Genomic DNA, 27449 nt, shown 5'->3' with positions numbered 1-27449 from the left:
TCTGTTCCTGTTTGAATACAATTCCTGAAGTTACCTTTCATCTTTTACCAGGAGACCATTTCCTAAATAGCAAAGACCAATGTATAATCAATAACAAAACAAAATTTGAAATGATTGGAATGGGCTCTGTACCACATGATACAAGAATATCATGTAATAACTTTAGCCTTGTATTTATGTGGTCAGAAAATATTTTAATTAGTAACATCAAAATGATGAATTGTGGAGATTTTGTAAATGAAAAAGTCAGTGCAAGTTACACACAGCTCATTCCTTTCTCTTACATTGTTAATAGGACCCGAGCTGTATTCATGTTCTTCAGATCTGTTAATATAACACTGAGTCAACTAAACATGCAACAATCATTAGGGTACAGCATGATATTTTTAAACCCATTTGGTATTACTAATATCACTGATGTACACATTGAAAATACAAAATTTGAGAATGACCCTTGGTGCAATAACAGTAGCAATAATGATATAACAAACGCTGCAGACTATTTGTGCACTGGAAGTGGTATGGTAACTGTCTATGTGAACGATCCACAAGGTTTTATTGGAAATGTTAACAATTCAATGATTCTTGACAGATGCAGTTTTAGCAATAATCAAGTCTTCTATCCACGGTTAGCATTAGATGTCCAATATCAAGCTCTCACCACTGGTTACTTAATACAAGAATACCTTTTGTTGGAGAAGGAGTATTTTCAGTATACTATGTGCAGAGAGTCTTTCATGTCACCACTGTAGTTTCCAATACAAAGTTTAACAACAATAACAGTAGTATTTGTTCAGGGGTTAGCATATTTTCCGTTTCTTCAATTGAATCAAACACATCGTTTTACAATTGTACATTTGAAGATAACCATTTGACAGATAATGAAAACAGTGAAAGACGAGCAGTGGGTGGAATAGGGTTCTATTTTCTTTTGTTTGATGATGATTTTACAAGTGACATTGAACTATACAAGGTGTCCAATTGTAGTTTTACCAGATTAAATGGTGCTTATGGTGCAGCCATTCATGTAGAAAAGATTTCACCAGATAGGTTGACAATAATTGTCAGAATTGATGATTGTTTATTTCATGAAATTACAGCGAATCACGGCCCTGCTCTGTATGCAATTGATACAACAATTTCCTCATTTACATATAGTAGTGGAAGTCTTCATGTAATTGTAAATAATGTTAAAGCAATGAATAATTATTTGCTGCCTGGTACAACTTTACAAAATGCTGTCACTGGTGTATTCCATTTTATGAATTGCCAAAGTTTCATCATTTGTACAGAGCAGTGTTATTTCACAAACAATCAACCATCTGCTTTGTATGGATATTCCTTGGTGATGCGCATATTTGGTAGAGCTACTTTCAAGAATAATACTGCTCAATTTGGAGGTGCCATCAGTCTTCATTCCAGTGTCTTGTACATTAAAGCAGGGTCTCATATTTACTTTAGTAACAATGAAGCAGTTGAAAAGGGAGGGGCTATTTACATCAATATGGTGGAAATAGATGTAAAATCACAGAGGGTGTGTCCAATTCAGTTTATCACTGATGAAGGTCAGCAGCATCCAGTGCAACCCATCTTTCAAGTTAGTGATTTGTCTTATTTGGCTCAACATTTTAACATAACTTTCAATAACAACACAGTGAATGGTGAATTGCAATCTATTTCATCTAATTTATTCTATGATTGTAATTGGTTCCCTAACACACTCACATTGTTTCCGTTTGACTTGCAACAGTCTTTTGTCAATAACACAAGACCTTCGGTTTATCATTCATTATTCAATTTTCTCCCAGACACTAATCCTCGTAATCATATATATGTGTTAGCCTATGTGCCCTGTTTGTGTGATGAAGATGGTAACTACAATGTTACACAATGTCTAATAGATAGAGAAGTGAAGCATCAAAATCCAGTGATTCCTGGACGTTCCTTTAATCTTTCAATCATTACTCTTGATGAAATTGGATTGGCTGCTTTTTCTACTCTGTTGTATGCAGAAGTCTATCATACTTCAGAGGCTGATAAAGAAATGTCATTGGATGATGGCCAGTCTAGAAGAGTGCCTAAAGACAACTGTACTGAAATGGAATTCTCAATATCTTATACCTTATCATCTAGCAAACCTGGAGAAGGCATACTTGCCTTATCATCTGATAGGCGAACTGAGCTTAAAGTTCATTTTAACATCTCCGAATGTCCGGTTGGATTTAATTTCAGCAAAACTGGTTGCATATGCAGTGATTTCTTCCGTAATGTTAACAATGACATTCTCTGTGATTCCAATACTGGCATGATACAACGTGTAAATTTGAGATCATGGTTTGGTGCTATTGGTGATGATTTATTATATGTTGATCTGTGTTTACCAACGTATTGTGATGGTGTCACCCGCACATTTAGCTTGGATATTCCAGATATCGATGTGTTGTGTGAGAACAATCATGTAGGACGAGCATGTGGTGCCTGTTTGGATGGGTACAGCAGAGTATTTGGCAGTGATGACTGTAAAAAGTGTAGTAATGCTTGGATTGCTACAATTGCACTGTATGCTGTGTTAGGAATAGTGTTGATTGCTGTACTAATTGTCTTTAAACTCACTGTTACGTTAGGGTTAATCAATGGACTGATATTCTTTTGCAATGCAATAAGTATCAATGAACAATTGTTTTTCAATGTGGAAATATCTAGGTTTTCATTTGTCAGAGTATTCATTTCACTGATCAATCTGGATTTGGGATTTTCATTATGTTTTTATGATGGAATGACTCAACTAGCTAAATCAGGGCTACAATTTGTGTTTCCAGTGTACTTGTGGTTGCTAATGATAATAATTGTATTTACCCAAAAAAGAATTGCTGTTCAAACTGACCTACACACTGTCCAAGTATTTGCAACACTCCTTTTACTTTCATATGCAAAAGTGTTGCGTGCAGTCATCAGTATTTTAGCATACAGAAATATATCGTCATCCAATCATGGATCAATTGCTACTTGGCAGCCGGATTCTACCATCTCTTATTTTACTGGTGGCCATATTGTACTGTTTATTATAGCTTTGTTGTTTTTGCTCATCTTTGTTATTCCATTTGCAGTGGTCCTGACTTTTCCTAACAGATTTATGAGAAACCGTCAATTGAACTATTTCTTTCCATTGGTGGACTGCTTTGCTGCACCATTTAAAGATAAGTATCGTTACTGGTTTGGATTACGAATGCTTATCTTGATCTACCTGGCAGCAACTGAAGCAGTAATATTTTCAGACACAGAAGCTATGTTGTTGTCAAGCATCTTATGTGTTGGAGTTTTTGCATTCCTACAAGCTTACATGTTGCCATTTAAATCTGTAATAGTAAATGTGTTGGATTTAATGTTCATGGGAATATTTTTGATATTGTCAACTGTTACATTATATTTATTCCCAAGTCATAGTGGCTATGATGAGGTGAATATTGCTGTGAACATCCTTGGATATTTTGCTTTTCTTCTCTTCTGCTTTGTTATCTTCTACCATGCCTACGATCATATCCTCAAGCACTTGCCTATTGTTGAACAACTTCATCACAAGATTTTAGACAAAAATGAAGGCAGCTGGATTATGGGATGTACAAAAATTTTCAAGACCAAAACTGAAACAGCAATGGTCCTAAATTCTACCAGTGGTAATAATTTTGCTGATGGTGATGCGGAATTTAATCAATTCCGTGAGTCATTTCTTCAATTTGATAATTAACTTAAAGTTTTTGTTAACTTAAATTTTTTGTGATTATAGACTACATATTTGAGTGTGAATAAATTTTGTGTGACTATAAATCTATATCATTTAGTGTCGACTGATTCTATTCCTGTAAAAGACATAGAAGAACCAGCTGGAAAACAGGTTTCTTTTAATTTATAAAAAAGTGTGCCCTTTAACTGAAAGTGTGACCAAATAGCATCTGTATACTGAAGCCTCAAAACTTAATATGTATTAAAGATCATTCTGTATACTTATAGCAGACATGGGTCAAGCTTAAGCACTTGTACTTATAAGCACCTTAAGCACTTGTTTTGAAGTGCTTAAAAGTATTTTTTACTGTGCAGCATTTGTGACTGTGCTGGTACTTAAGCGCTTATATTTCAAAGTGCTTATAAGCACATTTTAAAGCACAAAAGCTGCCAGCTCTTATCAAAAGTCTTTGATCCAATGAGCTTCTCATTTAACAGCCATAAGATGTGATCAAATGTGAATAATTGTTCTATCAGGTATACCTGTGGAACAATTATTCAGTGTAGCAGGGAAAGTCTTCAGGCCTGAGAGGTGCAGATTGAAAGATGAAACTTTTACCGATTGATGTTTGTTCAATGTAACAATAGTACTTAAAACAATAGGTGCATGACTGCATACACCATTATATACAGTATGTTGATATAAGTTTGTCCATAAAGTAATTAAGTAATTATATCAAGCACTTAAATAGCGCCTTACTTTGTACTTGAAGCATTTACTCAATTGCAGCATTTGCGCTTGTGCTTGTACTTAAGCACTTATACAGGTGCTTGAAAAGTGCTTCAAGCACTTTACTAAGTGCTTCAAGCACTTTACTAAGTTGTTGACCCATGTCTTATACCACTTTGCTACTCTTGCATTGTATACCCCATGCATCCTATTTCCATCAAACTCATGAAAAGTGTCCACAAGTTATAGCTTTTAACATGCAAGTATACACTGATAAATGAGAAAGTTGCACCCCCAGGCATATATACGGGAACAGTGATATGTAACTTCTCCACAATAATTTGCTTTATTTTCGTGCAAAAAACTTTTGTGATAAAATTTTTTGCATAAAAATATTTTTGCATGATTTACTTGAATGACTGCTCTATTAGCGTAGTTTGATCTTATGTAAAAATTTACGTACAAGTTTGAATTGTTGCATATGAAAATTATTTTACTACCAAAGAAAAACAAATTACAGTAGTTTGTTACAACATCTAATTATAGAAATTGAAATTGATAAATCCAGCATTATGACTTTGCAGTGTTGTATGGTAATTTGAATAGTTAAGTGCATATTATTTGTGTATGGATGTACAGGCACAAGCCTTTATCCTTACAATACAATTACAAATACAAAGGTCTGTAGGACACCTGGTCTGTTTAAAGATGTTGTACAAAGTATGTTTGAAAAGGTTTGGAAAGGAGAAAAAATCTATGAATGGACCTGGGCAGCTTTGAACCTGCAGTAATTTTACGCTTGAACTCTTACAGGAGTCTGCCAAAGCATGTCAGTATGCATGTGTTTGAAGACTCGCTCACATTCATATTTGTACAATGTTTTTAATGAATTTCTCTCTTAGATGAACTGATTTTATTTGTAACTGCATGTCTCTGATCTGTATGTATCCTTCAAATTGAAGCAGCATGTACAGCAAACCTTTTAATACCAAACAGCTGATCAGCTCACTTAAGTTCTTCCTTATGAATAAAATTCTACTACTCAAAATTTATGATCTACCAAAAACTAGTCCATTGGAGTATAGTTAAAGTCTGCATGCAATGTGATACCACGGTAATTTATCATGGTATCTGTATATAAGAAGAAATTGGGTAGCTAAAGACAAGTACCAATGCTACTGGCTATGTTTAAAACCCAAAAAGTAGTGAAATTCATACAAAAGCAGCCGAGCTGTAAAAAAGGATGTGGCTTTCAAAAGCCTGGGTAAAAAGGTTACAAATTATATAAGGTGGTGGCCAAGAGATTATTCTGTAAATGCTATCCCACTAGGGACCCGTGAGAAGGCTTAAAGCCTGTGAATACAGGGAGTCAGAAACATGTATCTGAATTATAGCTGCAATGATGTTAATGCTAATGAATTTATGAATTCTGTACCTTTATACAGCTTGGATACTTTTGCACTCTTGATTGGAATCCCATGCATATACCTGTAAGATTGTAAGCCCTTGATTGGAAGCTAGCAACTTTTAAAAGCGTACAACTGAAGTGGATGTGTCTGCCATGGTTAGTTATATTGAATTAGGCTGTAAGCTTATAAAAGCATGCTTGGAAGATGTTTTGCATGTAACCATCATAAAGATCATTTTCAATGGCTATAGTAAACCGACTCATTAGTGACTAATTTTTAGACTCAAAACTAAATTGAAATTTTGAGGCTGTTTCTTTCTTAGCTACTGTACATGACTTAAACCTGCAACCTAAATAAATGCTCTCATGTTATCATATGCTCCCAAACAACAAGTTACAGATAATTTGTTTTTGAGTGACAGTGCAGTCATCACAGCATGCTATTGTATTTTCTCTTTGTACTCCTTAATTGTTTGCTTATTTTGGTACTTCTGTTGTTTTGTTTTTGCATCTAGCTAGCTAATATTGTATGCTTTAAATTGTAAGGCACTGCTGAAAAACAGCTCATAGAACTGATGCAGTCACCCACTAATTTATAATCATTAAACATTATTCATTTCTTATACGCTTTAGCAATTCACCACCAATTCGGCATAATCCTGAGTAGCTAACAGGGATAGATCAATTGACTACCAAAGAGTGCATACTGAGTTGGCTATATAGCAGGGGAGGTGGAGAAGCAGGGGAGCTGTAGCCACTGTTAAAAGAAGAGTGTACAGAGGAGATTAGCCTTTCTAAAAATACCTCTAACTGTCATTAAACATTAGCAATAATTGTGTTGCGCCTAATAGCTAGCGAAACAATGCTTAGCTACCTGCAATTCCAGCGAATCAACTGGGTTCTGATATACCCTATATAATGGATAGGGCAGTTTACTCTAATACAACAGTCAAGCTAATATTAATAGTATTCTGAAAGCATTACAATCACTGTAATATTTGTCTATAATTTCCAAAATTTTTGCCCTCCAGACCCCTCTAGGTTTTAATTAATTAATTATTTTTAATGCTGTGAACTGAAATGGATGCTTTTTTTTCATTATAAAATAATTTTCGTATGTAAAATTTATACGAAAATTTCTTGCACGAAAATTTTTATACAAGATCAAACTACTCTAATAGAGCAGTCATTTACGTAAATCATACAAAAATATTTTTACACAATACTTTTTATCACGAAAATTATTTGCACAAAAAGAAAGCATTACGGTAGTAATAAAACAAAACAGACTATAGGGTACAACAACAAATAAAACTACATAACTATATCTACTTACTCTACATACAACTACAAGTAGGGGAATACAACTAAGGGAAAAGGGATTAATTGTCATCAACATCAATGCCCTGAAGTACCCAATACCTAAAAAGTCATTCTGGCATTGTTTCATAACATGATAGAACATTGCAAAAGTACATTCTTCTAGGTTGGCATGCTGGTCTGGTAGTTAGGGAGGTTGGATAGTTTGACCCATCTGTAGAGGTTTTTCAGAGTGGCAGTGGCTATTTGTCCAGCAGTCACATGAATAGAAAAAAAGGGCTCTACAGAAAAAAACTAACTAAGCACTACTGGAGATATGAAAATCCAATGAAAAAAAATGTTCAACCTGTGAAAAGTGAAGTTTTCATTGGGCGGTCCCAATTTTATTTTCATAAATCAAATAAGCTATTACTGTAATGTCTGTCCAACAGTGTTTTAAAATCATTGACAGAAGGAGAATCAACAATAGATTGGGGCAAGTAGTCATTGATTACTTAGTTAGTATAAAAGTTAGATCTTGTATAGTTACTTTAAAATTAGATCTCGTATATGAATTAGTGTGATGCTTGAATAATTTCTATATGTGACCCCTTGTTGCAGTAGAAGTGGATGGGGTAAATAAACAATTATCTATGTCATAATTGCCTTTGAGAATTTGGTGCAAGTAGATCAAATCATCCCTTCATCTATGGTGTTGTAAAGATGGTAAGTTTAATCTGTCATAGTAAGTTGATAGATGGAATTATTCTTGCTGCTTTACGCCGTATTCTACCAAGTTTTTGATTCAGTGTCATGTGTGTAAGAGAAAGTCCCCATATGTCATCATTATATTCAACAGTTCAGAAGAATGGATAGTATGATAGAGCTTGATACATATCTGCAAACATCAGTAACTGACTCCATATGCTTGCACGAAGTTTCAAAAAGTCTGGTATGCGGGACATTGTCAAATGCTTTTGAGAAATCAAAATAAACTAGCTACATCAGTAGAAAGACATTCATTGAGTGATAAGGTCCAATCATTTAAAGTATATGCATGTGGTATATAGTTGAGTGCGACATGACCTTCTAGAAACAAACCCATGCTGATTACTAGTAGGTGAGAGGAACAGAGAAGTAATTTGACAGAGTATCCATTATAATGGATTCAAATATTTCAATGACAATAGACATTAGGTACAAAAATAGTGTGGTGGTGTTGAGGGTCAGATGGCAACATGTTCCAACTGCCCAAACTAATTACTTATAATATTAGTTAATTACTTAACTACTGTACATGTAGATAACATAGCAATAGAGATACTTTGCCACAATATTACCCATATAGCTGGTCTTGAATTTCCTACCCAAACATTGTGTTGTACTGAAATGCCACCAAATTCAATCTTTTTGTCTATTTTCAAAAAATCTCCTGGGGTACATGCCCCTAGACCCTCTAGTTTCAGCATGCTTTGCATGCTGGGTTTCCTTCACACATGCACCCTGATGTAATCATATATATCATAGCAACAATACAAAAAGGTCCACTGTTTTGTTCTATAAGAACCTACCCAGATAAAAGTCTGGATATGGTCCTGGTTGACCGACTGAACTTGAAGTGCGGTATTTGTGAAAACTTTGATGAGCACTTGGTTAAACTTTCTATGCAAAATGTACATGTACCGTATAGCCTAAATATTTGGAGGGGCAAATTTTTCGAGGTTGAGTTACTAAAAATAAATTTTTTGTGGATTTGCAAATACTCCCAAAATGTATTAGACTATATGGAGGTCTAAATATTTCGAGGGTAAAATTTTCGCTGATAACACCCAAAACCGCGAAATCAGCGAAAAATCTCTCCCTCGAAATATTTTGTTTATACGGCATTCGCTCACGTGTGCGTGTACAATCTCCTCTGACAAAAAGGCGCTTACTCTCCTATTCGTCATTTGCATATCCTCATCCTCTTCAAGTCCCCTAATGATCGTTTCGCCTTTCTGACCGTCTTCTAATTCTTCGAGCAGCCTGAAAATCCTAGAAACTGGATGACCAAATAGAAAAATCACTCACAAAGCATCCGACTTGGCAGGTGATTAGTTGCAGGGCCGCCCAGAGAAATTTAGGGGCCCAGGGAAGAAAGTTAAAGTGGGGCCTCCAGATTTCCATTCTGAATCACAACTTCACCTAAGCTGTAATGCACTTGTCAATTTCATGCCCCACCCCCGGGGTGTCCCCACACCCCTGGTGGGGATTTGACATTGTTTCTTGTTCCCACCCCTGGGGCAATTGACAGTTCTCCAATTCACTGACCGATTTTCGGTAGCCTGAGTTGCATTTCTAAACAATAAAATCGCACTTGCTATAATTTTACTAGCTACAGGGCAGGTTTATTACTAGTTGCATGCATGAAATATGCGCTTAGTCATCCTTGAGGTGTTGCCAAATCCCCTACTATGGGGGTGGGGACATAGTGGGGGATTTGACAGCCGATTTTTCCCCAGTAGTGGGGAATTTGACACCACGATTTGTCAAATACCCTGTATTCCCCCCGGTGCATGGGGGGGGGGGGATGAAATTGACAAGTGCATAAGTTGAAGAAAAAAAAGGTGATTACATGCTGACAATGACAATAGCTGCCCCTCACCAACCATATCTCTTTCTTTATAAGCTTGCTAAACTACTCCTCTGAAGAATACTGTGACTGCTCTATTAGAAAATCTAGATCTGACTGCTCTATTAGAGTATATCGATCTTTTAAACATGTAGGCCCTTCATGGGGCCCCTTTCAGGCTGGAGCCTGGGGAAAAATGCCCCAGTTGTCCTCCCCTCCCTGTGGGCGGCCCTGATTGGTTGACGTTTGTCCCCGCCATGTTTGTGCCTACCAGCCGGGCTCGCGCTAATGCGTAATAGCGCTATCCCGCCGGGCTACGTCCGGTATACTTTCGTCAAGATTGTCGATGTGAATGTGACGTTGCTGGAAAGCCGAGAAAATGTGAGTGTACTGTTGCATATTTCATTACTTTGGCATAAAAATTAACATGTGCAAGTGTCTATACTAATGATACTCTGAGCGCCCCAAAACGCGAACGTATTCCAGAATTCGCATCAGATAAGTGTAGTGAGACCGGCCTCAAGAAGCACTTTGGGCCGGGGTAACCGCATGAACGTCGTCTTACAACCAGAGCAACAGTCTGTTCATTAGGCTGAACTTATTGTTTGCTCATGCACGCTGCCGGTGACCGGCACAGTTAAAAGAAAAGTTAATTGGCTATCGCGGCACTGAGCTGAGTGCCGGTGAGCCTGGACTACTACATGATAGGGTAAAAGTGCATGCTGGGATTAGATTAACTTGTGGTGATACAAACAGTTGTTTTGCCAAAATATGCATTGGCTTTTAAATAGTAACTGAAGCACAGTACAAATAGTATTTTATATTGTAGGTAGTGACTGAAACAAGAGGAGTAACCAGCAAGTACTGGACAGTGGTAGGGTGCATGTGGGTACTCCAAATTTGGATGTCCAGGTTCAAACCTTGGTTTCATCAATCTGTTTTTCTTTGTTTCTTATACCTTAATGTATATCCAAATTCTTAAATAGCATTTGCTCCGTTATACTAGGCCATTACTTTCTTATAGGTGTGGTGCCCTAAGTGTTTTGTCTTTTGTGCCATGCAGCAAGCCCTCAATTGTACCTTACCGGCATGTATAGTGGATGGGTGTTGTCGTTATTAGATAGTCAAATTGGCTGAAAATCCTATGTATGCATAGTCTGGTATTAGCGTCAAGTTGGTCGAAAGATAGGTTCACCTTATTGTATCAGATTAACTACATTTGCTTTTAGTGCAATGCTAGTGTACCAAAGCATGATAAATATCTGCATGGATTAGCAATCTTGAGACACTATTTGTTAAGACAGCTGATACAGATGATTATAGTAACTATGCATGTGACATAACAACTTCCCTACTTGGCTAGCCTCCCTGGTTTGACCACTGAGTGTGGTGCTTGGCCAGTACCTGAGTGGCCTGCAGATTGAGTCACAATGGGGTTGGATTATTTCACTTTATAGTTAAAAGGTTTTTGCTTAGGTTTCTTGGCTTGTGGTAAATATCTCATACCAGTTCTGCCTCAAGTGTTTGCCATCCAGTACCTAACTGGTAAAGCAGATAAAAACAAACAAACAAACAAACAAACAAGGTGACACAAATAATATTATTGTCCTGGAATATCCCTAGCTACTTCTACTGCTAAACACTTGAGTTCTTGTGATATGCTATGGTCCTGTATGTAGGAGGTCATTACTGGTTACAGGAAGTGTGGGATGGTGCAGTGGTGGGTAGTACAGTATAGACATGTATGGTACAGTGGAATTCAGAGCACATATGTCTATCACATGGAGTGAATATGATTATGGGAAATTTTAAAGTCACCTTACGATGAAGTAGATAGTTTGTGACATGCAAGGAATAAAATGATTTATCAAGTTTTGCAACTCAGTCAGCTAATAAGTGATATGCAGTTAATCCCTTTAATAAATTGTCCCATTTCGCTTTATACAAAGATTTTGTTTAGGCTAGTAGTTAGTGAGTAGGGATCATAGAAATAAAACACAATGAAAGAAGGGAGGTCACTTACACCTGCAGCTATACTAGTGGACATTTAATTCCTACTTCATCAAAGTTTCCACTAGTATAGCTGCAGGTGTAGATGACCTTTCTTCTTTCATTGCCTTTTATTTCTATGATCCCTACTCAAATATAAAATGTTTAATTTTTCCTTACACTTGTTTGTTTATTTTTTTGTAATACAATTTATGACTGGTGAACCAATACATACAGCATCAAAGGAAAAAATGGCACCAGCCAGGCATATTATAAAAATTGAGTGACTTAATGTGTGCATGCCAACTAAAAAGTGATGTGGCCATTCCACTGTGTTTTCAACTTTGTTCTGCCAGTTATACAGTATTACAAACGAAGAACAGTACGAGAAGCACCTCTGAAATCAATCCAGTCATTGCATAGATTGCGAGTACATGTGTGCCCTGACTCAGTTACTTGGAAGTGAAGTAGTCATTCTGCTTCATTTGTTTTCAGGTATTTTCTACATTTTCTACAATGTTACAAACAGAGAAATACCTCTGCAATCAATTCAATTGCTACATGAAATTCTCAAGCCACCATGCATTACTGAAAATCAATACCTACATACATGGTAGTAGAGAAAGAAATGGGACACAACATTGTAGTTGCTGTGGTTGGCAAAATGCACATCTTGAACCAAAGCGACGTCAGACAGTGAAGTAGGCCTGAACTTATTATGCTCAAAAGTTTACCTATTATTCCTTCCAGAAGTTCCCAAGAATTTCTCCTATTATTCTTTTTATCTTGTATCTAGTCTATTATTCTATAGTAATGTTCATTTGTCACCGGACCTGCGAAAACCCAACACAATCATGCAAACCTAAAATTTATAGTATAGAGCATTGACTACAATGGATGAAATACTTTTAAAAGTCTGTAAATTTTTTGAACGCTTTGTTCTTAGTGAAGAAATGTTCTAACGTGCAACAAAACCTGGATATCATCTTGTTTGCCTACTCAAGAGAAGTTACAAATCATGGTTTCATTGCAGTATACTCAAAGATATGTGACTGTCTATGAGAAAACTGGTCTTATCGCCCATTTAAAAGTATTGAGAAACGTCAGTTTTAAATATTCAGAGTGTTGTAGCTGTGGTAGCTACGCACGCATACCAAATTTTCGCAAGTTTTACAACAATTTCTTACCTTCCTGATCGTCCACTGAAGAAGTAGTCAACAGCTAAGTTTCCCACCATTTTAGATAGTTTTTAAACCGAGGTTGACTGTATCAGGCGAGCTGCAAAAAGGGTGGGGGGGGGGGGGGGGGGCTGGAAGGTGGGGCAAGATGGTGTTCAAAAATTGAAAAGGAATGTGTTGGGATGAATTTGGCCAAGTTATGGGCCATTCAGGGCTCAGAACTGGCTAAAATGAAAGGAAATTTACAGCAAAGTTCATTGTCCAACACCACGGAGCTGTACAGCCACACACAGCTATCTCCTGTTTGGCCAGGGCTCCATCAAGACCCCAGACCACTCGTACGGCTCGCCACTGTGCTTTAAAAAAGTAGCCAGCAAAAGCAGACCACTTTACTCTGGTCGACTGTGACAGTGAAACTTGATAGTGCATTCATTAAGCTTTGTGTTTGTGTGAAAAAATCAAACTTCCTGTCTTGGGTGATAAGAATAGTTTTCGTAGATCCAGTCACATATGTGAGTTATGGGCATTTTGTTTACTTCACGTTGAAATGATCATATGCAATCAATCTTTCTTCACTAATTTTGTCTTTGTATGTAATGAAGAAAGGTGATACAAGAAAAAACTTACCCAGTGATTGATTCTTCTATTCATGGTGAACACAGTGATGCAAATTTTAACTCCTTAAGTCACTCTGTAAGTTACAACCATTTTAGTAAGCACCTGTAATTTATTTTCCCAATACTTTCTGTACAAACCGATTTTTCTGCTGTTGCTACTTTATAGGGCTGTATTTCCCAAAGTTATTGGCATGCATATGAGGCTGAAACTTTGCCAGAGCATACATTTAGCTAGTCATTTAGTTTTTAAGATGCTAGTTTTTCAATAGCCATAAATGAAGCATTCCATCTTACACATCATTTTTCTAGCCATACATAATTACACCAGACTTAGAATAGCTATCTACAGTAATAAGTCAAGATATTTCAATTATCAGTGTATTAAAGGTGTAGCTGTAGCTATAGCTACACAGTCAAAATGATTTAGTCATAGTAATAAATTTTATGTTATTTCAGTTGCAAAACCAGGTAAACACGGTTCAAAAATGGTTTTTGCGTTTCAGATAACATAAAAATTGTTACAATGGCACAACTATTTTTACTGTGTACATGCTAAGTTTGGTAGATATTGGTACTATATCAATATGTTCAAAGACTTGAAGAAGATATACTGGTATAATTAAGCTGTACAAATTTCAGAATTGCAGATAATTATGAAATCCCTGCAGATTGTTTACATGAAACAATCTGACTGCTCTATTAGAGTATTTAAACGTTCTTATAGAATATATTAATCTTTCAGATACTTTTCAGCCCCTTTTCAACCAGCACTCATATAATAATGTCAGCTACATATCATTCTTAGTAGCTTAACTCTTTCTTCTGACTAATCAAGAAGAGACACGCCCCTTAATTCCACCGATTATTCCTGTGGACATCCGATAATTCTATAATTATGTCTGTAACCATCCTATAATTCCGGAATTATTCTCATGAAGTTGGTGACCAATATTAGTGTTCTCAAAATTATGCTGGCATAATAGGCACAGGCCAACAGTGAAGAAATCATACCTGACCATAGTCAAGATATGTTTGGCTGAAGGCGTCAGTTAGTTAGTAGAAAATTCAGTTGAAAAGTAAGTTATAAAATTCCATAGAAACTTGTTTGAAGAGTTTAGGGTCTCTCTGAAGGCTTAATTATGCCAACTCAATAGTGCCAAGTAGGGTTGGGCAATATTTCAATATTATCGCCAATAGTATGTTCAAATTGAACTGAATCCTGAAAAACAGCTAAAACTTAAAAGTGGATTTTTTCTCAACAGAGTTAACATTTCAGCCAACCAGATGATTATTGGTAACAGCAAAGGTGTCAACAACAGACACGTACGGTTTGGCTCCATTACAAGTTCGGGAAAGGGCTGTAATGGACACTGTACTTATATGGCTTCCCCATAGGAATTGTATTGCAGAAACTTTGATTGGCCATAAATACTATGTCAAACATTTGAACAACAAGATTTTGAAATATTTGTAGCGGGTCAAGTAGTACTACAAATGAGCCAAATTTCAAGATGGTGTGTAATTGCATCCATGAGTTATTAAATGTTTTTGAGGATTCAGCTCAACGTGAACATACTATAGCTGAATGCAATATTATGATTTGCAATACTGAGTACTGCAGCTTTTTTGAAAATACCGCAATACCGTTTGTGCAATATTATTGCATTTTCTGCATAATTGCTAAGAGAGAAATTGTGTTATTAGTGCTTTGCAGTGACTACAGGATTGACACAAACATTAGAAAGCTGTACCCAGAAGCACTGAAGGTCTGACAGCAACTTGTGCTGCCATTGCATATCAGAGTTGAATACTATATATAGGCCCACAATAATGTCTTATTTATGACACATAGTATCTTATAGTGGACATGGCAATACTCGCAATTATTGCATGATCACCTCAGTGCAATAATCGCAAGTAGAAAATACCAGTACCGCCCAACCCTAGTGCCAAGCAGTCATGAAGGATGATATTTTTGGGTAAGAAAATCCATAACCTCAATGATGCCTACTATACAGTGCTAGCATACTGTATGATAAATTGTCGACACAGGAATAATAAAACTAGTTAGGCTGCTACTACATGAGCTAAATTTAAGAGAAAGTTTCAACAAAACCACAGAGTAGATCCATCAATGGACTCTGTCTTCTTTGTTCACCCTCCAGTGCCTAACTGGTAAAATTAATAAAAAGAAAAAACCAACAACAACAACAACAAAAGTCATGTGTGCATGTGTGGCTATGTGCATTGACAATGTTTGTATGTATCAAACATGTATGTGGTGCTGTTGACTTGTATATATCTTTACATAATTTTAGACATGAAGGTTCTTCAGACTTTGTTTCTCGTAATTCTTCCACTGGTATCAGCACTTGATATTGAGGTAACATCTGAGGAGAAATTATTACATGGAAACTGCTCAGGAACATTGGGGGATTTTCTCTGTTCCTGTTTGAATACAATTCCTGAAGTTACCTTTCATCTTTTATCAGGAGACCATTTCCTAAATAGCAAAGACCAATGCATAATCAATAACAAAACAAAATTTGAAATGATTGGAATGGGTTCTACACCACATGACACAAGAATATCATGTAATAACTTTAGCCTCGTATTTATGTGGTCAGAAAATATTTTGATTAGTAACATCAAAATGATGAATTGTGGAGATTTTGTAAATGAAAAAGTCAATGCAAGTTACACACAGCTCATTCCTTTCTCTTACATTGTTAAGAGGACCCGAGCTGTATTCATGTTCTTCAGATCTGTTAATACAACACTGAGTCAACTAAACATGCAACAGTCATTAGGATACAGCATGATATTTTTAAACCCATTTGGTATTACTAATATCACTGATGTACACATTGAAAATACAAAATTTGAGAATGACCCTTGGTGCCATAACAGTAGCAATAATGATAGAACAAACGCTGCAGACTATTTGTGCACTGGAAGTGGTATGGTAACTGTCTATGTGAACGATCCACAAGGTTTTATTGGAAATGTTAACAATTCAATGATTCTTGACAGATGCAGTTTTAGCAATAATCAAGTCTTCTATCCACGGTTAGCATTAGATGTCCAATATCAAGCTCTCACCACTGGTTACTTTAATACAAAAATACCTTTTGTTGGAGAAGGAGTATTTTCAGTATACTATGTGCAGAGAGTCTTTCATGTCACCACTGTAGTTTCCAATACAAAGTTTAACAACAATAACAGTACTATTTGTTCAGGGGTTAGCATATTTTCTGTTTCTTCAATTGAATCAAACACATCATTTTACAATTGTACATTTGAAGATAACCATTTGATGTTTGATGAAAACAGTGAAAGACGAGCAGTGGGTGGAATAGGGTTCTATTTTCTTTTGTTTTCTGGTGTTGAAGGAGATATCATACAAGTTGATGATGATCTTACAAGTAACATTGAACTATACAAGGTGTATAATTGTAGTTTTACCAGACTAAATGGTGCTTTTGGTGCAGCCATACACATTGAAAAAGTTTCACCAGATAGGTTGACAATATTTGTCAGAATTGAGAATTGTTTATTTTATGAAATTACAGCCAATCGTGGTTCTGCTCTGTACGCAATTGACACAACAATTTCCTCATTAACTTTTAGTGGTGGAAGTCTTCATATAATTATAAATAATGTGACAGCAATGAATAATTATTTGTCACCTGGTACAACTTTAGAAGTTTCTCAAGTAAATGATGTAACTGGTATATTCTTTTTTGTAAATTGCCAAAGTTCCATCATTTGCACAGAGCAGTGTTATTTCACAAACAATCAGCCATCTGCTTTGTATGGATATTCCTTGGTAATGCGGATATTTGGTAGAGCCACATTCAAGAACAATACTGCTCGATTTGGAGGAGCCATATGTCTTCATTCGAGTGTCCTGTACATTAAAGCAGGGTCTCATATTTACTTCAGTGAAAATAAAGCAGTTGAACGAGGGGGAGCTATTTACATCAATATGGCAGGAATAGATGTAAAATCACAGAGGGTGTGTCCAATTCAGTTTATCACTAATCAAAGTCAGCAGCATTCAATGGAACCCAAACCCATCTTTCAGGTTAGTGATTTGCCTAATTTGACCCAATATTTTAGCATAACTTTCAACAACAACACAGTGAATGGTGAATTGCAATCTATCTCATCTAATTTATTCTATGTTTGTTCTTGGTTCACTGAAACACTTGTACTGTTTCCATTTGACTTACAAGAGCCTTTTGTCAATAACACAAGACCTTCAGTTTATCATTCGTTATTCAATTTTCTCCCAGACACTAATCCTCATGATCATATATATGTGTTAGCCTATGTGCCCTGTTTGTGTGATGAAGATGGTAAGTACAATGTAACACAATGTCTAATAGATAGAGAAGTGAAGCATAAAAACCCAGTGATTCCTGGACATTCCTTTAATCTTTCAATCATTACTCTTGATGAAGTTGGATCAGTTGCTTTTTCTACTCGCTTGTATGCAGAAGTCTATCATACGTCGGTAGCTGATAAAGAACTGTCATTGGATAATGGCCAGTCTAGAAGAGAGTTTTCTACTACTAGCCACAGCTGTACTAAAGTGGAATTCACAATATCAGTATCTGATATCTTATCATCTAGCAAACCTACAGAAGGCATACTTGCCTTATCATCTGATAGGCCGACTGAGCTTAAAGTTCATTTTAATTTCTCTGAATGTCCAGTTGGATTTAATTTCAGTAAAAGTGGTTGCGTATGCAGTGATTTCTTTAGTAATGTTAATAATGACATTCTCTGTTATTCCAACACTGGCATGATACAACGTGTAAATTTGAGATCATGGTTTGGTGCTATTGGTGATGATTTGTTATATGTTGATATGTGTTTTCCAAATTATTGTGATGGCTCTACCCGTACATTTAGCTTGGATACTCCTGATGTGTTGTGTGAGAACAATCATGCAGGACAAGCATGTGGTGCCTGTTTGGATAGTTTTAGTAGGGTGTTTGGTAGTGACACATGCAAGAAATGTGATAATGCTTGGCTAGCCACAATAGTATTGTATGCCATTCTAGGAATTGTACTGGTATTGATATTGATTGCATTGAAGATTACTGTCACACTTGGAATAATCAATGGATTGATATTCTTCTGTAATGTTATGAGCATAAATGAACAATTATTTTTTAATACCAAGAGATCAAGTTTTTCATTTTTAAGAGCATTTATTTCATTAATCAATCTGGACTTGGGATTTGAAATATGTTTTTATGATGGAATGACTCAATTAGCTAAATCAGGGCTACAGTTTGTGTTTCCAGTATACTTGTGGTTGCTGATGATGGTAATTATTTTTGCTCACAAAAGAATTTCTATTCCAGCCCACACTGTCCAAGTGTTTGCAACACTGTTTTTGCTTTCATATGCAAAAGTTTTACATGCAGTCGTTGACGTATTGACCTACACAGATATTTCATCATCCAAACAAGGATCTATTCTTGCATGGCGGCCAGATCCTACTGTGTCTTACCTTACAGATGGTCATGTCGCATTATTTGTTATAGCTTTGTTGTTTTTGATCTTCTTTGTTGTCCCATTTGCATTGATTTTGACCTTTCCTAACAGATTTATGAGGTACCGACAAATGAACTATTTCTTTCCATTGGTGGACTGTTTTGCCGCTCCGTTTAAAGATAACTATCGTTACTGGTTTGGAACTAGAGCAGTTCTCCTCATTTACTTGGCTTTAACAGAAGCTGTACTATTTTCAAATGACCAAGCATTATTGTTGTCAAATATATTCGCTGTAGGTTTTTTTGCCTTTGCACAAACTTTTATACTGCCATTTAAAACACTGCTGTCAAATGTATTGGATCTCTTGTTCATGGGAATACTTTTAATTTTATGTATTGCTACACATATACTTTATCAAGATGACGATGACATATATAGTGCTGTGAACGTTCTTGGATATTTTTCTTTTGTGCTGTTTTGTTTCATCATCATATATCATGTCTACGACTATAAAATCAAACACACAAAAATTGGAGAACTGCTCCAGTATAAACTGTTTCAAGTACAGAGACACTTACTCAGGTGCAAATTCTTTAAAAGTTTGAACCGCAACCACAACCAAGATAATGGATTTACCCTTAATGAACAAGACTTGGAATACAAACAGTATCGGGAGTCATTTCTTCAATAATAACTAATTAATAAACATAGCTTCAAGTGTGTTATTTCATGCATTTTATTATTTGTGTGTGTATGCAAAAAGCTATGAAGTAGTAGTGATAGAGAATTGAGACCAAGTACTTGAAGGGCACATATTGAGTTCCAGTTTTGGATATACATAGCACATCTACAGAAAATTATATAGCTACCTTTTTTATACATGAGGTCAGGCCAGGTTGTACTGCAAGCATTAGTCCAAAAATGCGATTCTTGCTGTTGATAGAGTTCAAGGATGTAACAGGATGCGATTGTTCTATTAAAGTATGACTAGGCCAGGTGTATATATGTCTCAAAACTACTAGTGGGCTTTTTATCCATGACCTGTAACTCAGTAAAGCTAGTAATAAAACAAAATGTTTATCTCTATGATTTCCCACATTCTCTGCATGCATTTAGTGTCTCTCCTAGCAACAAGTCCTCACGTGTTATTATATCTGTATGTTTGTCACATGATGTGTAGGTAGAATGATGTGGTGGAGTGGATATACAATGTGTGGTTGTAGAAAATGTATGGTATGACAAATAGTGAATATAAAGGTAAATCACTCACTCTCAATAATCTGGTGTCTAACTGACAATATACACCCTGTAGTAGCTATATTATAGCTGCTGTACAGACAATTACATGGAAGATAATACAATATCCAATGTGATATAGCTGCACAGATCCTACAAGTAGGCCATTCAACTCCAATTCCATTACTGGGGTTAAGTTTTGCATGCTAGTTACCAGACCAGTACATACCTCATAGTAAATATCTGAGTACATGTTCTACTGGTAATAATATATAGCTGGTCTGTGATTCACCTGAACCTAGTGTATGCCGCAATAGTGACTGTGTGCAAAAGTTTTGCACCCACTTTTGCATTACCAAACAAGTTCAGTTTACATTGCATGATACGTACTGTACAACACTCATCTAAAGAGGTAGCAATTAACTTGTCATGCCCAGCCTAATCCAACAATGTATTGTTTTATGATCTTTTTAGATCACATCAGACCATTGGGATCATTAATCACCAGACAATTAAACACTGCATCTGCATTATGCAGCTCAATATACCAGCTCTTTGTGACCATGAAGAAATCACGCATGCATGCAACCATCTTTTCTAGCTGTTGATCTCAGAGTTACCTGGACATCCAGATTGAGACTCAGAGAACATAATTATGTAAATCTAGGCTAGTAAGAGTTGCATGACTAGCTATATATAGTAAGTGATGAGAATCATGATCACAAGTTGCACACTTTTATGTGCAAAAGACTAAACAAAAGAGGGGATAACTTAAAGCAGGAATTGCGTGACCAAGCACAAAAGGCTTCAGTGAGACCATACTTTTCCTCAACAGATCATGTAGTGGAACAGTCACTGACATTGGTAATACTCCTGGTGTGTTTTTGCATATATACCAGTACTGAAGTGGTGCCTTTTTTGTAAATGCACTTGAATATTACAGTGCTGGCAAGCTAGCTCAAAATGTTTGTATAATTGACCAAATTTCTGTTGTATGTAACTATTCAATGAATTGGTGAATTTGATGCCTCAGTATGGTTAGTCTGTTGTTGGAACAGCAGATACGGTTTAACTTCTCTGTGCTGAGCTGGATCTCCAATGATGAATGTGGTATATAGCCAGAAGCAGTAAGGTTACACTTTGGCTACCAAACTATGGACATATGGAAACCCCCTCTGAAAATTTCTAGATCCATCACTGGTAATACAATATAATACTTGTCTGTACTGAGTACAATATAATACTTGTCTGTACTGAGTACAATATAATACTTGTCTGTACTGAATACAATAGAATACTTGTCTGTACTGAATACAATATAATACTTGTCTGTACTGAATACAATATAACACTTGTCTGTACTGAATACAATATAATACTTATACTTGTTGTTACAGATACTACTACCACTACTGATCTGTTCATGAGATATGCTGTGACGGACAATTAAGCTCTACAAGTAAATCTGATGATTTGCTAAGTAAAGCATATCGGATATCATTCTCTTTAACTTCTTTCCTTATATCCATGTATCTGTTTGGTAAACCTGCATCGTAGAATGTTTCAGTAGAGATATAAACATAAGTTGTCCTTGTATTTGTTTCAATAATTTTACTTTTGTAATATTGGTGAAAACTTGGAAATTCCGCAGTCAATTCACTGTAGCCTTTACGACCTACCCTACTTTCCATTAAATCTGCTACTTTTGATTTATGATTTGTGTAACTGCTCTTCGATATTTGGAAGAACAAAAGGTAAACACTTTTGTTATGTTTAAAGATACCAACAGCATTGATAGCTGGGTGGTATCTTCGGACACGATAAACAACATTTTTTCTTAATTCTTCTTTTGGTGGTAGGTCTAACACACAATCTACATTAAATGTAAATTCCTTTTTGTGATTTTGTAAAAAAAGACTTTTATGATTGGCAAGGTGATAAAAAAAAACTTCTTCCATTATGTACCCCCTCACTTGGGTATACTGTGAAATGTTGATGGTAGAATGGTCAACCAGATACCTGATATCTTCTTTCAGATACTTAGCTACTGTGGGAAAATTCATTTTGATTTGTCCTGTCGTAAAGTAGCAAACACCGTGATCTGCGACCCAAGAGTTTTCAAACTCCACTAAATCATCAACAGGATGGTCATTCGCCGCAATCCAGAAATATTTCTCCATTTGCTCCAATGAAGACAAAAATAGTTGTGGTAGGTGAGTCTTAATAAGGTTAGCCTTAACAAATGTTGTCACATACAGGTTAACTTCTGACTTCAAACCTGCTTCATCCCTGCCACGGGCCAGAGAAAGCAAATATGGATTGTTGCCTGTTATAGGTTTTAGAACATTTTCTGGTATACTTATGTGATTTAGGTGAATATAATGGCTCACTTCCTCATCATTGAATGGCAAAAACTGCACAATTTCTTCTTCTTGCCTCAGTGATAAATAGGACTTTAAAGAATCTATATAGTTCACCCCCCCACCACTTGATACTGCCAACACTGAAACCATATTGGGTAGCAGCCACACACCTTTAACAATGTCAGCCAATTTGTTGATGGCTGTGAAGTCGCTAAAATCTACTAAGAACAATATGACAAATCCTTTGGATGTCGCCGATTGGAAAAAAGTATATAACCAACTTTGAAGGGATAACTTTGGATTCACCTTGATATCAATGTTAGTTGCAATTGTTTCAAGGTAAATTTTTACCATTAGTTCATTTTCTACAGAAAGAAGTGACTTGGAACTAAAAAAAAAAAACGGCAACAGTTGTGATGGATGACAGTACACATAGCAGTGCCAATAAACAAGTTGTTTTCCCAGTCCCTTTTGGACCTGTTATTAACAAAGGTTTTGGGTCAATAACATGCAAAGTATCAAATTTGGACTGCACTTTCTGTAAAACTCGTGGTCTTCAGAAAGGTTTTTGGTATGATTGAGTTAACTGCATCAGCAAAATAGTGCTGGCATCTAACCTCCTGTAAATCAACTGTATCAATTAAAGGTGTGGAGGCTAAAGTCGTAGATCCATATTCTGGGGATGAAGCTGGTTCTAGTCTACGTTTTTTTCTACCACCACCTGAACAAAACGCTAAACAACAGAAACCTGACAACACAACTAAATTACCTTCAGTAGATGTACGTTTCTTTGTCCTTTTTTCCCTGGGCATACTCAATACAAACAACGAAAGATGCTCGACAAGATGAAACCAAATTACCATTAATGACGTCAGTACTTGGGACTCTTATATTTTCGAGTGTTATCCAGACTCCGAGGTTCTTATAATGATCAACGCTGCTTGAGATACCTTGGGATGTCTCACGTTAGGCCACTCCAAGTCATACCTTAGTTTCTGGTCACTCCCAAGCCTACAAATGGATGCGGGCGGGCGGATGATCAGGACTTCAGACTCTACTGTGACAATATACTGTATGGTATTATTATTTGCTCAATTTAGCAAATTCATGTTGATTTTATACTTAACCAACAACATAAGTAGTTGTGCTTCGGCAAAAAATGCACTAGGAAAGTTGTTGATGGATCATGGCTAGCTATACACTGATGTATATATAGCATTTAAGTATATATTTATTTATTTATTTAGAATATACTATAGGAAATGTTTTGCTCATGTAGCTACTTATGCTTTCCAAGTGAAATAAATGTCTCATTAGCTATGTCAGGAAAGTATTACTATGACTTATAGCTAAGTTGTTCAAATGATAATGATACACAATGAAATTTAACTTCTATTTTCACATCAGAAATTCTTCATTCAAATGTAAAGTCTTAGCCCACTAGCTATGTGTTTCCAGCCTTCTATTCAGTAACCTTGAGAAAAGTAACTGTCAAAGTTTTGAGTCATTGAGTGCTCCAGACTACTGTTTTTTAGTGATCATCTGGACTGTAAGGGTTTCCTCGAGTTAGTTTGATGTACTCTGTAGGGTCGTGACCTGTTCTGTAGAAGTTCCTAGCAAGTGTAGCGATCTGTTCATCGTCAGCTCTAAGTAACTCCTCTAGAGTTTCATAGCCGCTGATACAGGATCCAGCTTCGTTGGGAAAGTAGCGACAATCTTCAAGGGTGACGTTAGAGGTGGTGTTTTGTGCGTTTGATTGTAGTACGACGACAGTTAACAGCAATACGAAGTCGAAGAGCAGTCGATCAAAACCAGGCTTCACCATTTTTCGTCGACTAGTCGTCGAGGGAGTCGTAGAATGAAGAGTTCAGTAATGTGATTGTTGCTCAGAAGCCTCGATGTGTAGATATTTGTCTCGTCTACGTTCTCGTTTCTATGGCTTCTAGCTAGAGTTATTGCGGCAAAAAATTAGTCTGGCGCGGCCATCCCTTCAATTAGAAACTAATTGTGTAGCTAGGGGGATAGGGACTCGCACCTCTCCATTGGTTACGTGACCACCTTTTAAAAATGTTTAGGCTGACAGTGAGAGCTGGTTACCAGAAAAAGGCCATACCACACTTTTAGGTGGCGAAGTCAGCTGTAAGATCTGAAAAGCCTGTAATATACTCTAATAGAACAGTCACTAAAAACCATGAATGATGTTAATGATTTGTACGATGAACATTAGCTATCATTAAAGCACAGATTAAAGTAATGGTGCGTGAGTCCTCCCATCAGAATGGAAGTTGGGATGGTAGCTTGAGATGCTTCACAGGCCCGGTGGTTATAAATTCAGTGCTGGTCACTGTAAAGTGTTAATAATAATAATAATAAATGAATAACCAGTAAAGCCTTAATGAGTATAGTAGCTAGAATAGAAAGCAACTCTGTGATTATGCAGTGTATAAGTTGTTCATGTGTTGTTGTTGTTTGTATGCATTTATGTTTGTGGTCATTGTATTTACTAGGCTGGTATTATGGTTGTGCTAAATTGACAGTTAGTTCTTTTTGTGTATTTACAGAGCCAGTTTGATTCCATAGATGGCAGGCAAGCTAGGTGGGTAGATTCCAACATGCAGTGTATCAACGATACCACAAAGAACTGCCCCAGATGTAAATCTGCTATAGCGTATTGAAAAGAATGGTAATCTTTGTGTAATATTATAGTAGTGATCAAGAGACAAAATCAATAATAACATATGGATAATATTATTGATTATCATTTTCCCTAGTAACTCAATATACTTGTTGGTGTGAATATCTAAAATAACCTCAAAAGTATAGCATAGCTACTGATATACATCGTGACATATTAATTTTATGTTCATGATTTTCTGAATTCTACTGTAATACAGTGTACTAGTGTATGTGGATCCAGTATGTATGTATGTACCTGTACATCATATATTATACAATCTCTGCATGATACCATCATACAGGAGGGTGCAATCATGTGACATGTCTCATCTGTAAGTTTGAGTTCTGTTGGCCTTGTCTTTTGGAGTGGAACAGAAACTGTCAAGATGATCATTGGTTTGAGGACTAAAATGCTCTCTAGTTTTAACTAGTGTTGAATTTTCTTAGAAAATTGTATACATAAAATATTTGTACTTATGTTTGTTGTATATAGTGTAGTAGGTTTAAGTCAGGCAAAGTAAGAGTGTCCATGGCTTAAGTATACATGTGCCACATACGTAATATACCTGCACATGTGATAACACCTTTATGATTTTATGATATTGGACATGGTAGTGTAAAAGACACTGTTTTTCCTTTCCCAAACTTCTGTTGTTGTAATTTCACTAGGCTTTAAGTCAAAAATATGCTCAAAACTTTGCCCAAAATATTTTAGAAATTTTTCAAAATTTTTGCACATTATGCTCTTCAGTGTTCCCATTATGCTCCTAAGTTAGCAACAGTTTTTACCATAATCTAGGAACATTTTAATCAATGAATGCTCTATTAGAGTATTTCACTATAATGTGACTGTTCTATTAGAGAGTATCGATCAAGCCATAGTTTGAAATATCCACCTATTATGCATTATGCTGGCACAGCACTCCAGCCTATTATACTTTTTAATATGCAAGAATATTTGACGCAAGCCTGATAATTTGATATTGTAGGTAGAATTCTCTTTTTAAATTGATTACGTAGCCAAGTCAAGCAATACACCAGTGGTCAAATACTATAGACATTATGTTTTTATGGCAAACTACACACATGCCATAGCATAAAAATAATGTGGTAGGCCTATGTAGTGAGCTTGATTTGCTACCCGCATATGTAATAGACAATTGCAAAAAAGAGTAGTGATCATGTAGTGAATGACCACTTATAAAACAGCTGTAACTGCTATTGGTGGTGGATAAAGGATCTTCGAGCTTATATATATATATTCTTAGTTAGTTCCTGAGGGCATGCCCTAAGACCCCTTAAAATTACTTCAATTTGGACTTCTACTCTTTTGATGGAATAGTTACTATTTGAAGCCATCTTGTGAAGAGGAAGAATGATATGTATAAGATTTCCAGAACATTTAAACAGCATCTGCATTGAGTTTGAATTAGAGAGTCTGCTTACTCTGTTAGAAGCACAGACCTCTCTCACAACATGACCAGAAGATAAGCAGATCTGTACTAACAAACAGTTGACCATTGTTGTCTATCTTGTCAATGTGCAACATATCCCAGTCTTCTTTAATCCCAACTTCTCAAGAGCCAAAGCTATTATACTTTAATTTTTCCTATGCTGCAGTGCCCAAAAATTCTGAGCAATGTTCATATTATGCTCAATATGTGTTCCTCAGTTTTCATGTTTGCTATGATTGTACTATTATAATGGATAATATTGACTGTTTAAAAGCAAAGAAATGCTGCTATCTTTTGAATTTTCCAAACTTTTTGCTTAGTATACTGCAATTAAGTAGACATGTCAATAACTATCTGACCACTCTATTAGAGTGACTCACTTTTTTTATATAAGTTGATCATTTTCAGTACCAGTTGATAAACTGTTAATCTCTCTTGAACCTCCAGATCTTTCATCTGCCTCAAATTGTCCAACTGAGAAGTCCAATTGACTAGATTCTGTCTGTCTGTCTGATGAACATACATATTATTGTCAACAAAATCAATGTGTTTCAGAATTATGTATATTCTAGATCTCCAAATATTATTGGTGTGACTGAGACTTGGCTGTCAGACAAAATCTTTGATAATGAATTACTATATATATATCCAGTGCTT

General features: G+C 36.1%; 2 protein-coding genes across 2 annotated transcripts; both read left to right on the top strand.

The window, feature by feature from the left end:
- The first annotated feature begins 212 nt into the window (after positions 1-212).
- On the top strand, positions 213-3771 carry LOC136264767 (uncharacterized). Its single transcript, XM_066059537.1, has 2 exons — positions 213-666; positions 753-3771. Exons 1-2 carry the CDS (start codon positions 213-215, stop codon positions 3743-3745), a joined length of 3447 nt encoding a protein of 1148 aa, XP_065915609.1. The 3' UTR covers positions 3746-3771.
- Positions 3772-10073: 6302 nt separating this feature from the next.
- Positions 10074-19843, top strand: LOC136264115 (uncharacterized). The gene is made up of 2 exons (XM_066058807.1): positions 10074-10149; positions 15871-19843. Exon 2 carries the CDS (start codon positions 15873-15875, stop codon positions 19752-19754), a length of 3882 nt encoding a protein of 1293 aa, XP_065914879.1. The 5' UTR covers positions 10074-10149; positions 15871-15872; the 3' UTR covers positions 19755-19843.
- Positions 19844-27449: the final 7606 nt, after the last annotated feature.

Source organism: Dysidea avara, chromosome 8, assembly GCF_963678975.1.
Source record: "Dysidea avara chromosome 8, odDysAvar1.4, whole genome shotgun sequence".
Lineage (NCBI taxonomy): Eukaryota > Metazoa > Porifera > Demospongiae > Dictyoceratida > Dysideidae > Dysidea > Dysidea avara.
The sequence above is the reverse complement of the archived record's forward strand: the minus strand, read 5'-3'. Positions and strand labels throughout refer to the sequence as shown.